Source organism: Xyrauchen texanus, chromosome 29 (assembly GCF_025860055.1).
Source record: "Xyrauchen texanus isolate HMW12.3.18 chromosome 29, RBS_HiC_50CHRs, whole genome shotgun sequence".
Taxonomy (NCBI): Eukaryota; Metazoa; Chordata; class Actinopteri; order Cypriniformes; family Catostomidae; genus Xyrauchen; species Xyrauchen texanus.
Genome location: NC_068304.1, coordinates 22,491,682 through 22,510,295, shown reverse-complemented (window position 1 = coordinate 22,510,295; position 18,614 = coordinate 22,491,682). Strand labels below are relative to the sequence as shown.

Below are 18,614 nucleotides of genomic sequence, written 5' to 3'. Positions count from 1 at the left end.
CCCAGGTGGAGTTGACCATCCGCGAGTACTCCCACTTCTTTTCCGCTGTTGCCATCCACACCGGCTTCGACGACACATCCCTGAAAACCATCTACCAGCTCGGGCTACCAACATACCAGCTGAGGGGATTGCCGAACTCCAGAGACCTCACGTGGAGGGAATATGTGGATCTAGTCTTGGGAGAACTCGCTGCCAGGGAACCACCTCTCTCGATCCCGGTTTCCGCCACTGGGCTTTCCGTGCCTGCCACGGCCAACAAGCCAGCGTTGCCAGCTTCGTCCGCCCGGCGGAGGAGGAGAAGAGGAAAGGCTTCTGCTCCCCAGTCTCCGCCTGCCCCGGCCAGCGAGCCAGAGCCCTCGCCTGCCCCGTTCTGCGAGCCAGAGCCCTCGCCTGCCCCGTTCTGCGAGCCAGAGCCCTCGCCTGCCCCGGTCAGCGAGCCAGAGCCCTCGCCTGCCCCGGTCAGCGAGCCAGAGCCCTCGCCTGCCCCGGTCAGCGAGCCAGAGCCCTCGCCTGCCCCGGTCAGCGAGCCAGAGCCCTCGCCTGCCCCGGTCTGCCAGCCAGAGCCCTCGTCAGCCACGGTCAGCGAACCCAAGCCAGCGCATACCACGGTCACCCAGCCAGAGCCTGTTGGCTCAGAGGACAGTGAGCCAGCGCCTGTAGCCTCGACCGTCCCTGAGCCAGCGCCTGTAGCCTCGACCGTCCCTGAGCCAGCGCCTGTAGCCTCGACCGTCCCTGAGCCAGCGCCTGTAGCCTCGACCGTCCCTGAGCCAGCGCCTGTAGCCTCGACCGTCCCTGAGCCAGCGCCAGTAGCCTCGACCGTTCCCGGGCCAACGCCAGTAGCCTCGACCGTTCCCGGGCCAACGCCAGTAGCCTCGACCGTTCCCGGGCCAACGCCAGTAGCCTCGACCGTTCCCGGGCCAACGCCAGTAGCCTCGACCGTTCCCGGGCCAACGCCAGTAGCCTCGACCGTTCCCGGGCCAACGCCATTAGCCAGGACTGACCAAAAGCCAGCGCCAATGGTCATGCCCGTCCTAGAGCCTGTGCCCCTCGAGCCTCCCGAGCTTCCCAGAGCTCCGCCTCCCGAGCTTCCCAGAGCTCCGCCTCCAGAGGCTCCCGAGCCTCCTACGGCTCTTCACCCAGAGATTCCAGAGCCTCATATGGCGCCGAATTCCTCTGCTCCGCCTCCTGAGCCTTCCAGGGCTCCGCCTCTAAAGAATCCTATGGCGCCACCTCCCTCGGCTCCACCTCCAGAGCCTTCCAGGTCTTCGCCTCTAGAGCCTCCTACGGCGCAGCCTTCCTCGGCTCCGCCTCCTGAGCCTTCCTCGGCTCCGCCTCCTGAGCCTTCCTCGGCTCCGCCTCCTGAGCCTTCCTCGGCTCCGCCTCCTGAGCCTTCCTCGGCTCTGCCACCTGAGCCTCAAGAGCCTCACTCAGCTCCGCCTCCTGAGCTTCCAGAGCCTCCCTCAGTTCCGCCTCCTGAGCCTCCAGAGCCTCCCTCAGCTTCGCCTCCAGAGCCTTCCAGGCCTCCACCTCTAGAGCTGCCTACGGCACCACCGCCCTCAGCTCCATCTCGTGAGTCTCCCTCAGCTCCGCCTCCTGTCCCTGTCCTGTGGCCTCCTCCCAGGCCTCCTGACCCTGTTCCCGTCCTGTGGCCTCCTCCCAGGCCTCCTGACCCTGTTCCCGTCCTGTGGCCTCCTCCCAGGCCTCCTGACCCTGTTCCCGTCCTGTGGCCTCCTCCCAGGCCTCCTGACCCTGTTCCCGTCCTGTGGCCTCCTCCCAGGCCTCCTGACCCAGTCCCTGTCCTGTGGCCTCCTCCCAGGCCTCCTGACCCAGTCCCTGTCCTGTGGCCTCCTCCCAGGCCTCCTGACCCAGTCCCTGTCCTGTGGCCTCCTCCCAGGCCTCCTGACCCTGTTCCCGTCCTGTGGCCTCCCTCCAGGCCCCCTGACCCGGTCCCTGTCCTGTGGCCTCTTCCCAGGCCCCCTGACCCAGTCCCTGTCCAGTGGCCTCCTCCCAGGTTCCCCAAGCCTGCCCTCTGTGCTCCCTTGGACTTCTTGCCTGCCCTCTGTGCCCCCTTGGACTTCCTGCCTGCCTTCTGTGTCCCCCTGGACTGTCTATCTGCCCCTCGTTGCCCCCTGGACTTCCTGCCTGCCCTCTGTGCCCCCTTGGACTTCCTGCCTGCCCTCTGTGCCCCCTTGGACTGTCTGTCTGCCCCTCATTGCCCCCTGGACTGTCTGTCTGCCCCTCGTTACCCCCTTGGTCTGTCTGCCCACCTCAAGCTCCCCCCCAGTCATGGACATTTTTTGTTTTGTTTTATGTTACTTTGATCGTCTGGAATCCGATCCTTGAGGGGGGCTATGTTAGGAATTCCTTGTCTTGTTTCACTGTTGCCCTTTGTCTGCCACCTTTGCATTCCTTAGTTTTCACTTTTGTCTTTTGGTTAGCCTTCGTGTTCACTTGTCATTGTTTAGAACTACATTTCCCAGAATCCACCTGCCATCTTCACTGCCATTTTGTTCATTGTTTTCACCTGTATCTCATTCAGTCATCACTCACTGTGTATTTAAGCCCTGCTTTTTGTTCACCCCTTGTCGTTCGTTGAGTGTTGTTAGCCTGGTATGTGTTTCCTGCCCATTTCCTATGTCTTGTGTTTATTTCCCCATTGTGGGTTTTTTCTGTGTTTATTTGTTTATTTGTTTATCTGTTTATAATAAAGTAAGCTTGCATTTAGACCCGCTCTCCTTGTTTGCCTTCGCTGTCTGCACGCGTAACAGTCATCCTTTATTTGCTGATGCCATTAGATTTGATCTTTTTGTATCTATTGCAAAGAAATTGAATGAATGAATGAATGAATGAAATCTTTATTTCGAACAATTAATAAATTAATAATAAAAATAAATAAATGAAGACAGCAATACGTATGAAATTTCCATACAAATAAATAAACACAAAAACAATAATCAACCTGTTCGAAAAGGGATAGGTAGAAGCTCTAGGCTTATCAAGACCTACCCCCAGTAACTACCCAAACCAATTCACAATCAAAGAAGATAAATCTAACATAACGTTTTACATAATACAAAAAAAAACCTGCTAAATTACAATAATGCTTTATCTTAGTATTAAGATAATGAAAACAATAAAATCATAAACCAAAAAAAAAAACAAAAAACAATCAAACTGCATTTACAATCATAATGAATTATCATTCACCCTCTTCACTTCTGTACTTGTCAAAAATAAAACTTTTATACCTTTTTTTTTAAATTGCAACATATTAACACTTTGTTTGATCAAACTGCTCAGACCATTCCACAAAAGCACCCCACAAATCGAAATACACATGCTTTTGAGTTTTGTCCGAATCCTATGTTGACTCAAATTTAAATCCCCTCTCAAGTTATAACCCCCAACCCTATATGTAAATAACTGTTGTATGTTTCCAGGCAGCTGTTTATTTATTGCTTTATAAATTAATTGAGCGGCCTTAAATTTAACGAGATCATTAAACTTTAGAGTGTGCCATTTTAAATATAGTAAATTAGTATGCTCATGATATCCTACCTTATTTACTATCCTAATTGCTCTTTTTTGTATTGTGCTTAATGTTTGTAAGGTGGTTTTGTGGGTGTTGCCCCATACTTCAACACAATAATTTAAATAAGGCAACACAAGGCAACAATACAAAATAAAAAGTGATTTTTTACTCACTACATGCCTTACTTTCCCCATTACTCCAATACTCTGCGCTACTTTTGTTCTAACATATTTGATATGGGGTTTCCAACAAATTTTATGGTCAAGAATCACACCCAAAAATTTATTTTCATACACTCTTTCTATTTTAACATTATTAATCATAACTTTTACTTGTATATCAGTTTTACGATTACCAAACAGTATAAATTTGGTTTTATCTAAATTTAACGATAATTTATTTAAGTCAAACCAAATTTTTAACTTATTAATTTCTGATGTGCCACCTCCAAAAGCTGCTTCAAATTTTCCCCTGAACAAAAAATATTGGTATCATCCGCAAAAATCACAAATTTTAAGAGGTCAGTCACCCTACATATGTCATTTATGTACATAATAAATAATTTCGGACCCAATATTGACCCCTGTGGTACTCCACAGGTGATACCCAAGCACTCCGATCTGTACTCACCCATTTGAACAAATTGAAGTCTGTTACTTATGTAACTTTTCATCCAATCTAATGCAACTCCTCTGATACCATACTTTTCCAGTTTATTGATTAACAAACGATGATCTATTGTATCGAAAGCTTTTTTAAATCAATAAATACTCCCACTGCGTACTGTTTGTTATCTATAGCACTGGTAATGTCTTCAATTAACTCCATTAGTGCCATTGATGTAGATCTGTTTGTCCTAAATCCATACTGACTGTCAACCAATAATTCATGCTTCTCAATAAAATTGTCCAATCTAATTACATACAATTTTTCTAATATTTTAGAGAACTGAGAGAGTAAAGACAATGGCCTATAATTCGTGAATTGATTTCTCTCTCCAGATTTATATAGTGGAATGATTTTTGCAATCTTCATTTTGCTTGGGAATACACCTGTTTTTAAAGACAAATTATAAATATGAGTTAATGGTTTAACGATTGCACCAATGACATCCTTAATTAAGACCATATCAATATCATTCACGTCTGTTGACTTTTTATTCTTACAATTATTAACAATTTCAATAATCTCAATTTCCTCCGCTGGTTTCAAAAACATAGAGTTAGGGTTACTATATAAATAATCAACTGCCTTCGCCTCACTTTCAATCTGAAGACTTTTAATAACATCAGCCAGCTTTGCTCCCACACTTACAAAGAAATTGTTAAACCCATTGACCACATCTTCCATGTTGCTTAATGTCCTCTCTTTTTCTATAAAATGCTGAGGGTATTTTTTATTCATTGGTCCATTCCTTATAACATTATTTAACACTTTCCATATACCCTTGATATCATTTTTATTATCATTTAATATTTTATTATAATAATCTTTCTTACTTCTCATGATACTGGTCAATTTATTTTTATATATTTTGTATTTATTCTCAGCTTCTTTAGTTCTGTGTTTTATAATTTCTTTATACAAGGTATTCTTTTTTTACAAGCATTTTTAATCCTTTTGTCATCCATGGTCTCTCTATAAATTTGTGCTTTATGGTTAATTGTTTTAAAGGACAGTGTTCATCATATAAAGATTTAAAGGTGGACAGAAATGTTGCGTATGCATTATTGGTATCAGTCTCATCATACAATTTTTTCCAATTATATGCAAGTAATACACTTCTAAGTGTATTTATTGATTCAACAGTTTTGATTCTCCTGTAACTAACCTCATTAACTTCCTTATACTTCACATAATCACCCATACAAGTCACAAAAACTGGCAAATGATCACTTATGTCATTTAGTAACAAACCACTCTTTAGACTATCGTCCATTCGGTTTGTGAATATGTTGTCTATTAGAGTTGCACAGTGTGATGATATTCTACTTGGTTTAGTTATAAGTGGGAAAAAACTCATGCTAAACATTAAATCGATAAATTAATCTGTCAGTTTATGCTTATTGGGATTTAAGAGATCTTTCAAACATTTTAAGTGTGACTTAGTGATAGTTCACCCTCATGCCATCCCATGTATGTTTGATTTTTAGTTGCTTAACATAAATGATCATTTTTAAAAGAATATCTCAGTTGTGCAGGTTCATACAATACAAGTTAATGGTGGCCAAAAAGCACATAAAGGTAGCATAAAAGTTATCCATACGACTCCAGTGGTTAAATCCATATCTTCAGAAGTGATATGATCAAAGTGGGTGAGAAACAGATAAATATTTATGTTCTTTTTACGATAAATCTCCACTTTCATTTTCACATTCTTCTTCTTTTGTTTTTGGCAATTCACATTCTTGTTGCATATTGCTACCTACTGGATGGTGCAGGGATGCAAATTTATAGTAAAAAAGGATTTAAATATTGATCTGTTTCTCACCCACACGTATTATATTGCTTCTGAAGATATGGATTAAACCACTGGAGTCGTATGGATTAATATTATGCTGCCTGTATGTACTTTTTGGAGCTTAAATGTTCTGGCCACCATTTGCTTGCATTGAATGGACCAACAGAGCAGAGATATTTTTCTAAAAATCCTAACTTGTGTTCAGCAAAAGAAAGAGTCATACACATCTGGGATGGCATTATGAGATAATTTTTGGGTGAACTACTGTACCTATTTAAGAGTATAAAAATACCTTTGGGGCCATTATATCAGTTCTGTATCTCATTATTGGTTCTGCAGGTTTTCTACAGAACTGGCATCTAGAACTTACTCTCTGTAAAGCTTCCTCGGTCTTCTCAGGGTTGATTCGATAGGCTTGTAAAATATCACTTATTGGAATCGCCATGTTCTGTAGTGTCATGTTCCTGTGTGAAGAAATTAAATGCACACTTTAATTCTCCAAAATTAAAGTACAAAACACTTAAAAATCTGCAAAAGGTGTGGACTCACTTTTCCATGGCATTGGCTACATCAATAAACCCACTGGCAGTCACATTGTTTTTGTCCCAAACCAGTGTTCTGTATCAGAAAATGAAGCAAATCCTCACTTGATAATATAAGAATAAATAAAGATATTTGTGATACTCATTAATTCTTGGAACAGGGGCAAATACTGTATACAAACTGTAGTCACCATGTTTGGAAAAATTACTTTAGCTTGGTGTTGATCATGAGGGCCTTTGCTAACATCTTAGCACCTGTGTCACCAATAAAGTTGCCACTGATATCAATCTTAGACAGACTGGCGTTACTCCCCAGACTGTTGATGAGGATGGTGATGCCAGTCTTCAATTTTGAGTCGCACACAGAGAAAGACTCCAATGGCTAGAGACAGAGAGGAAAATACATTATAGAAAAACCTTTTTATATAATATGCTTAGCTACATATAAAAACAAGGGTTCTGTGATAGAAATGCAGGTTACCAATTAAATAGAATGATTATGTATCATTTTTAAACTATAAATGTAAAATATTAAAACTAGATAATAAAATAAAAAACTTGATCTTATCAAAATTATTGTATACATTGTTTGAATTATTTCCAAATAACATCAATTCATTTTATTTACTGAGAGGCTAGCATTACTTATGAATCTTAAAATATTATACAGTGTAAGATGTTGGGATATATTGAGATAAGTTCCTTGATCAAGTGATCTTTCATTAGAGTCACTGTCATGGGGTTATTAACCTTGGAAGTCTCATTAAGATTTCAATGAAGGTCCAAGTTTAATTAGCTTTAAAACATTATCTAACTGGTTGGATATCAAGAGGCCAGCAATGGTCCTTTGGAGGGCAAAAAAAAAAGCCTATTTTAATGTGGATGAAGTTACATCAAGTTGAGTCTATTTTAATGAGACCTGTCTTTGAATGAGAGTTGCTTGTGTAATTATTGAGCTCAGGCATGCCTTCACAGAGAGGGATTGTGGGTAATTAAAACTCAAGGCTTGCTGGAGGGATGTGGGGGTGTCTCTGTGGACTTCTTCTCTTTTTTGGTTACTCTTTTTTTGTATTACAGACATATATAGAAACACTCTGATGCAAACGGTTACTTTGAAGGCCAGAAACAGCAGTTCTTCCTCTATGTTTTATGAGAGCTAAGGGCTGTAGGTGGGAGCTGTGATATACAGATCATTTGTGGATGGGGAAGTGATCCTATTTTGAAGTAATAATGTTACCAATTTGGAGAACCTGTCTATGACTGGCTGTGACTAAGGCATGATTCTAATGAAATAATGTGGAACGTGTGTGTGTGTGTGTGTGTGTGTGTGTGTGTGTGTGTGTGTGTGTGTGTGTGTGTCTGTGTGTGTGTGTGAGCGTGTATTTATCACTTTGTGGGTACCAAATGTCCCCATAAGGATAGTAAAACCCGAAATTTTTGACCTTGTGGGGACATTTTGTCGGTCCCCATGAGGAAAACAGCTTATAAATCATACTAAATTATGTTTTTTGAAAATGTAAAAATGCAGAATGTTTTCTGTGAGGGTTAGGTTTAGGGGTAGGGTTAGGTTTAGGGGATAGAATATAAAGTTTGTACAGTATAAAAATCATTATGTCTATGGAAAGTCCCCATAAAACATGGAAACACAACTGTGTGTGTGTGTGTGTGTGTGTGTGTGTGTGTGTGTACAGTGTAGTGTTTCTTATTACAAATGATTTACTCACACACTCCTCCTCCTGAATTAGCTGTACATCTGTAAGAGCTCTGAGAGAGAGTAGGCATTTAAAACATGCTCCAGGAATATAAATGAAGGAAGAAGAAGGGATGGAGCGGATGCGGTAAAGAGAGTGAGCTGGATGCGTCTATTAAAAGAAGGATAGAAAACTTCTTTAAACAAAAGTGTGTCATTTCTGCAGGAACAAACTGAATTGTCAAAATAGTGATTATTTTGAAACAGGTCTCCCAAACACTCTTCCAATGGTCAAACAAACAAATAGTCCCACCCAATTCACCCTATTGGTTGAGATTAATGTTGCTATGTCTGGCAGGTCAGCATGCTTTAAAAGAGAAGCTGCCTCAGAGCTACAGTGTTTACATATTTGAGGGAAATCAACCCTCAAGTGGACAACATATAGTTGGCTCTGCTTATTAAGCCTGAATAGGAGAAAGTACAGTATTATAAATTAGAAAGAAATTGCACACTTCAGCTTATAAGAAATAAAGGCATTATTTCTAAATAATAAATAATAAAGAATCCATCTCACCTAGATTGCATGGCGAAGTTGCGTCCAATTGAGAGGTGTCGAATAGATTGACTGTGACCAATGGAGAGAATTAGAGTAACCATATTGTCCTCAAAACCTGCGGGAGCGGAGAAGAAAGACGAAAGTGACAGAGAGAGAAAACTCAAATCGCTTATTGTGATCTGTATCGAAACAAAAGTATAGTTCACCCAAAAATGAAAATTCTGTCATTATTTACTCACCCCATGTCCTTTCAAACCCGTTTGACTTTCTTTCTTCTGAGGAGAAATGTTGAACAATGTTGATGCTGCTCTTTCTTCCATACAGTGAAAGTGAATGGAGACTGAGGCTGTCACTTACATTCTGTCTAATATTGTCTTTTGTGTTCCATGGAAGAAATAAAATCATGCTGGTTTGTAACAACATGAGGGTGAGTAAATGATAACAGAATTAAAATTTTTGGGTGAACTATTTCTTGAAGTCAAAATCTGATTCAATATGTCTTTATACTTGTTTTCTATATTTTCTTTTTCCCAAAGGTCTAAGGCTGTTTTATATTACAGTGAGGTGTAGGTATCAAATGCCTTCGGTACAACAAGATAGTGTACTTGTACACCCCATGTAATGCCGCCCACTACACAGCACAAGGTTTGACAAACATTTCAACAAAAAAATGTGTATCCCTAATTTGTATTTGGGATATGTTAAAAGGGATAGTTCACCCCAAAATTAAAACTCTCTAATGATTTACTCACCGTCCTTGCATCCCAGATGTGAATGACTTTCTTCAACATAACAGAAATTAAGATTTTTAGAAGAGTATTTCAGCTCTGTAGGTCCTCAAAATGCATGGGTGCCAACATTTTTAAGCTCCAAAATCCACATAAAGGGAGCATAAAAGTAATCCATATGAATCCAGTGGTTTAATCCATGTGTTCAGACACTATTTAAAAGGTGTGTGTGAGATACAGGTCAGTTTAAATAATTTTTATCATAAATTCTCCTCCCTGTCCATTAGGGGGCTGTAAAAGGAGAATGTAAAAGTGAAAATTGAATGAGCAGGGAGGAGAATTTATAGTAAAAAAGGGCTTAAATATCCGTTTCTCACCCACACTTATCATATCGCTTCTGAATACCACTAGAGTCATCTGGAGTACTTTTATTTTGACCTTATGTGGATTTTGGAGCTTCAAAAATTTGCCACCCATTCACTTGCATAGTGAGGACCTATAGAGCCGAGAAATTTTTGTTCAGCAGATGAAATAAAGTCATACACATCTGGGATGGCATGAGAGGGAGTAAATGATGAAATAATTATCATTTTTGGGAGAATTAACACTTTAAATATTTTGTCTGCAATTTGTCTCTCTCTTTTGTGTTGAGTTTGGTGTGAAAGGGTCTTTATTAGGGCAGTCAATCGATTAACATTTTTAATCGAATTAATGACATGGTGTCCCGATTAATCACGATTAATCGCATTTAATCGCATATACAAATATTTGCTGAGAAATATAACAATAACTCAATATATAATGATTATACATATTTATATCAATATATAATTATACATAGTTATCTTTAAATATTTAAAAATATATATATATATATATATATATATATATATATATATATAAATATTCAGATAATTAAAATGCTTTACATTGCTGTAGCAGAAGAGTTAATCATTAATAAGACAACACAAAATGCAGCTTTAGAATACAATGTTACTATTGTTTACTACCATATTATTGATCATAAGTCTCCATTTCACAAGTGAATTTTGTCAATCAGTTGGAGATTTATTATGAGGGCTTTTTTAAGAGCCCATCAATTTACACCTGCATCAGACATCTCGAGTGTGTTGCATCATAAACATAAAATACTCAATCTTTAAACTAGGGCTGTCGATTTAACGTGTTAATTCAGTGCAATTAATTTGACAAGAAATAACGTGTTAAAATAATTAACACAATTAATCGCAATGCCACCGGACCATAAAAGGGAAGATTCCTGAGAAATGGAAGCTTGTAGTACCACCTGTTTACTCCAGAGGGCAGTAAGTGAAACTTCAGCTGTATGAGCAATGCGCAGTTTATACAGTGAAGAAAACACTTCTGTAGGCAGAACAACGCAAACGTGCGTTACATTCTTGCGTTCAAAACACTTGAAGGCGCGCAAATGTGATCTAAGGGATCTCAAGATGTGTTTAAAGATTGAGTATTAAACTATATTTAACTTGACACAGTGACCTAACCATTTTATGTTTATGACACAACACACCTGAGATACTACACAAGCATGTCTAACGCAGGTGTAAATTGACGGGCTCTTAAACAAGCCCTCATAATAAATCTCCAGCTGATTGACAAATTCACTTGTGAAATGGATTGCTGTGAACTGTATGCTAATGATTGACTTATGATTAATAATATGGTTGTAAACAATACATTGTATTCTAAAGCCGCTTTTTGTATTGTCTTTTCAATGATTAACTCTTCTGCCACAAGAATGTAATGCATTTTAATTATCTGAATATTTTTTATTATATATATATCATTTTTAAATACTTAAAGATAACTTTGTTTAATTATATATTGATATTAATATGTATAATCTTTATATATTGAATTATTTTATATGAGGGGCTTTCTCAGCAAATATTTGTATATGCGATTAATCGCAATTAATTAATTTTTTGTAAAATTAATCGCACTGAATTAACGCGTTATATCGTCAGCCCTAGTCTTTATCATTATTTCTTGTGGTATTTAGGAATAACAGCCACTTTTACCTCTTTCTTATCTCATGAAGAGGTTTTCAAAGAGACAGGAACACACACACACACACAGTCAGATTAATTCATGCCTCCATGTATCAAATATGATTTATAACCTGATGTGAGAGACCCTGTAACCCCTCTACTACTGCTGTGAGATAGAGAGATAGAGGTTAAGAAATAGCAAGGTCTCTGTGAGAGTGAAAGCAATTCAACACATCTGACAGAATGAAAGAGGCAGGTATGAAAGTGATGGAGGATTGCGGTGAGAAAAGCATAAAATTAGAGACTGTACCGTTGTCTGACAGATCTAAACTGCAGATGGCCTTGGCCTCAAAGATGTGTTCTTGAATCACCTGAGCTCCGGCTGACCTCAGCTACACAAATCACAAAGAAACACACATATGTACAATGCCATACCTTGACATTTGTATGTGTGCGTGTATGTGCATGTGTGTGTGTACCTCACAGCAGCTGATATCGAGCTCCAGGTCAGACAGATGAGCGTTGGTGGCCAGGCCCTGTAGCAACAATCTAAACAACATTCATACCATCCATTAATGAAGACCAAAGAAGCAATCAATACAAAGCTACTCAAAGTTACTCTGCTTATCAGAAAAATGGACTCAACTGCTGCTGAATTTCTGTCAGAGTTCACTATTCTGTCAACAGTATGGTTGAGCATGTGGTATTGCTTTTATACAGTTAAACACACATTAAGTAAATAATGTTGAATAATTTAGATTTCTGACAAAAAATGGTGCGTACATTCCATTCAAAAGAAATCTAAAGCATTAAGCATTCCGCTGTCTACACTACTCTCCTAGGGGCTGTTCATACCAAAACGCATTTGCAATAAAACAGCTAGACACAGCACAAGGCATTTCCACAGTTTTTCTGAGCAACAACTGCATGGCGCCATGATAATTCTGATGGCCTGTTTTCTGTTTCTGGTCTCAATAAGAAGCAATGTAAAACTACCAAAATGAGCTAACCATTTAAAGGGGCCATGACATGCCTTTTTTATTATTTTAATGCGTTCATTGAGGTGCACTTATAGTATTAGTTATGTTTTTTTTTGCACACACACACACACACACACACACACACACACACACACACACACACACACACACACACAAAAAACAGTAATATTTTGAAAACATGATAATTTTCCACCCTACATCTGAAATGCTCGGTTTTGGTGCTGCTTCTCCTTTAAGACTTCAGAGTAAATGCCCACTGTTATTACTAGCTCTCTGCTCTTGACTGACCTACTCTCTACTTGCCATCTAACTATTCACCATTGGGTGGGCCTACAGAAGCGATAAGGTAAAGCAGGCATTGATGTGTTGTGTAGGTGGTCAGATGAAAATGTATACCACAGTGTGACATCATGTGGAGGAAGTAGATAATTTGTCGTTTTGGCAGCTTGGTTTCAGCAAATGCTCTTTTTGCAGTGAGGAGGAAGTTTTGGGTTCTGAAACTTACAGTATGTTTTTATAGTACTGTACTGTACTCTTATATGTTGAAAATGTGATTGCTCATGTTATGACCGCTTTAAGCATAAGTTGGAACAGAAATGAATATCAGGCTCAACTTGTGCAGTTGTTGGGTGTCATAACAATTCAAAGTAATTAACTAACCTCAGATTATCACTTCGTGTTGTCTACCCATTCAGGTAAAGCACTTTCAAAAAACTCATATCTTAAGTGTCTGCACTATGGAGCCACATGCTTATTTAAAACATTTTCAAATGTAATACTCTTAACATCACATTATGTACTAATATAAGAACATTCGCGGATGTGAGTGGAGACCGTAAATTAAAAACAGCCATCCGTTGAGAATCATGGAACACTTCTCTATTCAGGAAAAAGGTGGATAACAGAACACAGTTGTCTTGAGACATGATTTTTAAACTTAACATGCTTATTTTTTTATACCTGAGACAGTGAATAAACATGTGGCGCACCCGCGCACACAATGCTGAAAAAACAGCTGGACTCTTCGCAAATGATAAATACATCCGTCTAGCGCATATTCACATACAAATATGTGTATTTGTACTCTGGTTTCAAACTAGTGTTGTCTCATTCATGAACAAATCAGTCTTTTGAATGAATCTTTTAAGGAAATGAAAAAATCTTTCTCATTCACGTAATTGTTTTTCAGTGGTGAACAACACTGGGTGAATCCCAATCGCAAGTAAGCATACCTATGCCCTACCGAAGTGCAGACACTTTAAGTGAGTACTCTGAAAGGAGCATGGCATTACTGTATGAATGTACACCTCGTTAACAACCTTGTGGAAGGGCCATTGTGAAAAGATAAATAAAATTAAAAAAAACTGAAAAGCCACTATTTTGGAACAACCCCTCATTTGGCATCCCCTTCCTGCAGTGCCCTATAAGGGCGCAAAAATGCCATTTGGAATTCAACATCTATATTTTAACAAAGAGTTGAGTCAATGTGTGTTTCTCAATGCAAAGAATGCAGGGAATGGACTTGTGTTCTTATGAAGAAGTCTTGCCAAGCTGCCTTGGAAGAATGAAGGATAGGAGGACGAAGAACGCATCTATTGTGAGCTTTGAGATGTGATGCGATCTTCCTGTTGCACAAGTGACAATCACAGCACATTTGTAGCCAGTGGCAGAACTACTGCCATTATCACACCAGTGAAGTTTGCAAGACTTGTGAAATGTTGAAAGAATAAAGTCTTTTAGCAATTGTTTCCTCCATGTGTTTATGTACAGGTTCCAAGCCACTTTCTCCATACTAGCGAGCTTCTTGGGGAATTCATTGTACTCCAGGATCTTCTTTATCTGTAGCCTGATGAAGACACCGGCTTTGACCTTTACATCAGACAGCTTAGGGAAGAAGCCTTGAAGGGACTTGAAGGCTACCGACTCCTTATCTAGAGCTCTGACAAATTGTTTCATAAGGCCAAATTTGATGTGCAGTGGTGGCATCAACACCTTCCAGGGGTCCACAAGTGGCTCCCACTTGATGTTGTTCCTCTCCACAGAGAACTCGGTCCGATGTGGCCAGACCCACCTGTGATAGTGCGCCTAGGTGTCCCTGCTGTCCCAAAGGCAAAGATAGAAGGGAAACTTGGTAAAACTGCCTTGGAGACCCATCAGGAATGCCTCCATTTTGAAGTCTCATATGACCTCCCAGCCATACTCATCCAGCAAGTTCTTGATGCTGTTGTAATCCTCTTTGAGGTCCACCGAGTGATCCAGGGGAAGAGACAGGCACTTGTTACCATTATGGAGCAGCATGGCTTTAAGGCTCCTGGAAAAGCTGTCAATGAAAAGGCAACACTCATCCTGGTTACAGGCGATTCCGATAACCTCGAACAGACTGGTCACATTGTGGCAGAAGCAGAGCCCATCTTGATCCACATGGAGTGGTGGTGGTGTAGTGGTCTAAACCACATAACTGGTAAACTGGTAATCAGAAGATCGCTGGTTCGATCCCAGCCACCACCATTGTGTCCTTGAGCAAGGCACTTAACTCCAGGTTGCTCCGGGGGGATTGTCCCTGTAATAAATGCACTGTAAGTCGCTTTGGATAAAAGCGTCTGCCAAATGCATAAATGTAAATGTAAATGTATATGATGGATGAAGTGGCTGGAAAAAATTTGGTGATGCTTCCTCTGATCTGCGACTTGCACACCATCAAACAAGTTCCACTGCTTGAGCCTAGACGTCAAAAGCACGGCATTGGACTTGGTGATATCTAATTCAAGTCGTTGAGTTCTTTTTGGTCTGGGTAGTTTGGGTTTCTCTCCTCAGCTCCACCTCTGAAAATGTCATCTGGATCTACAACGTCTTCCTCGCTCTCTGACTTGCTGCTCTCTTCTAAAGACGGCTGCTCTCTCTCCAGAGCAGTGTGTACGGAGAGCTCATGGTAGCGTGGCACCAGGGCGATGGATGAAAGAAGGTCCTGATACATGATAGCAGGTGCATTCTTGCCATTCTGATGTTTGGAAGGGTCCACCATGCAGAAGTAGCAGTTGCTTGAGTGGTCAGTGGGTTCCCTCCAAATTCTTGAGATAGTGAACTTCGTGGCTCTCTTATCCCCTCTGTACCATCCTACAAAAATACATTTATTTCACCCATGACTAATGTGTAAGAGATTTTCGCAACATTTTTCACATATGATATATTTTTAAATTTTTTAAATAAAAAAAAAACATTTTTTTTTTTGCAGTGCTCGCAGGTGAAATGAGGTGCCCAGGGTTTGACTTGATCCCCGACAGGCATGCCTTGTAGGCCTCACACATCTTAGCAGATGCTTCCGTGGAGTAATTTTTCACTCTTGTCTTGATAAATTGGCCACAGACTTAGCAAAATGCATCTGCCGGATACTTGCAGCCTCTTGATGCCATCTCAGAAATATGGAGATATGTATCCACTTAGGCAGCTGGAAATAAACTGAACTGGTGGGCTTATTGCCCCCTGTATTTATACTACTATTTATATTACTTGAAAGTTCTAAAAGTTACTCCAAGTCTACTCAGCACTGAATCTATCTGGAATGTTCTGGAAAATTAAATTTCAAAATATCACTGTCCTGGGTCACAAATCAAAATATTAATAATAGCTATTTTATATAACTTTGAGGCATAAGCAATTAGGAAATAACACTTACTACCCAGGAACCAAAAAAATTATAATACATTTTTTACACTGTGTAGAACACCTAATCAAGAACACATCCGGGTAATTTTATGCATTCTCTGTGCTTGCGTTTTTGACTATTGGAACTGAACTTCAACAGTGGATGATGACGTCGAATGAGTCCACGAGAACGTAATGAATTTAATTCAGTTTAACTAACAAAAAACTGGACAAATATTATAAATGTCAGCAACTTCCACTTAACTCACTGATTCATTTTATGTAACAAATTGAGCAATCTACTAAAAAAATGAAGCAATATAATTCTGTAAAGTCCAAAAATGGCACCTTCTGCTGTGACTCACTGTGTCTAAGGGGCAGTCTGTAAAGCTGAGGTCAAGGTGTGAAACTACATTTGGAGCAGTCAGGAACTTATAAAGGCCCTACAAGAAAGAGAGTGCAGCATCAAATGATTCAGACATCAAGCACTTATATTGTTTATATGGATAATACACTAATATCATTGGGATGTACTGTATCAATCACTTCAATCCACCCTCAAACTCACTACAGCCTCTTCTGTGGCCAGGCAGCCGATGTTTCCACTCAGGTCGAGGTGGGTCAGGGTGTTGCACAGAGATGTACTCTGATAAAGAACCTGAACCAGAGACCCTAGGCCTGGAGCAACAGGAAAGGTGAAAGATGAAGAGTGATGAGTTAAAAAGTGGACTTCAGTGTTGTCATCCAGAATATCACCACATGACTTGATCATATCTTAATAAGCAAAAGTGTTCTTAAAAATCCCAAATCTGCCAGTATTATGTGGTTTTCTACATTAGCTGGATTGGAATGTACTGATTTCAATTTATCATTATACAGTGGCATGCCAAAGTTTGGGCACCCCTGGTCAAAATTTCTGTTGTTGTGAATAGTTAAGTGAGTAGAATATGAACTGATCTCCAAAAGGCATAAAGTTAAAGATGAAAAATTATTTTCAAAAGTTTAAACAATATTAGTGTATTATTTTTATTTTGTAACATTTTAGAGTGAAAAAAAGGAAAGGAGCCCCATGCAAAAGTTTGGGCACCCCAAGAGATTTGAGCTTTCAGATAACTTTTACCAAGGTCTCAGACCTTAATTAGCTTGTTAGGGCTATGGCTTGTTCAAAATCATCATTTGAAAAGGCCAGGTGATGCAAATTTCAAAGCTTTATACATACTCTGACTCCTCAAATCTTGTCCCAACAGTCAGCAGCCATGGGCTCCTCTAAGCAGCTGCATAGCACTCTAAAAATTAAACAATTGATGCCCACAAAGCAGGAGATGTCTATAAGAAGATAGCAAACAGTTTTCAGGTATCCATTTCCTCAGTTTGTAATGTAATTAAGAAATGGCAGTTAACAGGAACGGTGGAGTTCAAGTTGAGGTCTGGAAGACCAAGAAAACTTTCAGAGAGAACTCCTCGTAGAATTGCTAGAAAGGCAAATCAAAACCCCTGTTTGACTGCAAAAGATCTTAAGGTAGATTTAGCAGACTCTGGAGTAGTGGTGCATTGTTCTACTGTGCAGCGACACCTGCACAAAAATGAACCTTCATGGAAGAGTCATGAGAAGAAAACCTTTCCTGCGTCCTCACCATAAATTTCAGCAACAGAAGTTTGCAAATGAACATCTAAACAAGCCTGATGCATTTTAGAAACACGTCCTGTGGACTGATGAAGTTAAAATATATTTTTTGGCCACAATGAGCAAAGGTATGTTTGGAGAAAGAAGGTTGCAGAATTTCAAGAAAATATCACCTCTCCAACTGTTAAGCAAGGGGGTCGATCGATCATGCTTTGGGTTTGTGTTGATGCCAGTGGCACAGGGGAATATTTCTCTGGTAGAGTAAAGAATTTATTAAATTTAATATCAGCAAATTCTGGAAGCAAACATCACACCATCTGTAAAAAAAACTGAAGATGAATAGACGATTGCTTCAACAACAGGATAATGATCCTAAACACACCTCAAAATCCACAATGGACTACCTCAAGAGGTGCAAGCTGAAGGTTTTGCCATGGCCCTCACAGTCCCCTGACCTAAACATCATAGAAGATCTGTGGATAGACCTGAAAAGGGCAGTGCATGCAAGACGGCCCAAGAATCTCACAGAACTAGAAGCCTTTTGCAAGGAAGAATGGGTGAAAAAAAAAAAAACAAGAATTGAAAGACATTTAGCTGGCTACAAAAAGCTTTTACAAGCTGGTATGCTTGCCGGGGGGGTAACTACTGACCGTGCAGGGTACCCAAACTTTTGCTTTGGGCCCTTTTCCTTTTTTGTTATTTTGAAACTGTAAAAGATGGATATAAAAAAGTACAATTGCTTAAAATATTAAAGAAATGTGTCATCTTTAACTTTTGGAAATCAGGCCATCTTTTACTCACTTAGCTA

General features: G+C 40.1%; 1 protein-coding gene across 1 annotated transcript in view; it reads right to left on the bottom strand.

Moving 5' to 3' along the window:
- The window catches only part of LOC127623023 (capping protein, Arp2/3 and myosin-I linker protein 2-like), a 93,999-nt gene that overhangs the window by 49,755 nt on the left and 25,630 nt on the right, over window positions 1-18,614 (bottom strand). Inside the window, 12 exon segments of the mRNA XM_052097238.1 lie at window positions 6,364-6,457; window positions 6,543-6,611; window positions 6,745-6,917; window positions 8,260-8,299; window positions 8,800-8,896; window positions 11,850-11,931; window positions 12,019-12,088; window positions 14,309-14,479; window positions 14,741-14,920; window positions 15,408-15,538; window positions 16,548-16,625; window positions 16,751-16,860. Of these exon segments, the coding sequence (XP_051953198.1) occupies window positions 6,364-6,457; window positions 6,543-6,611; window positions 6,745-6,917; window positions 8,260-8,299; window positions 8,800-8,896; window positions 11,850-11,931; window positions 12,019-12,088; window positions 14,309-14,479; window positions 14,741-14,920; window positions 15,408-15,538; window positions 16,548-16,625; window positions 16,751-16,860 (1,295 nt within the window).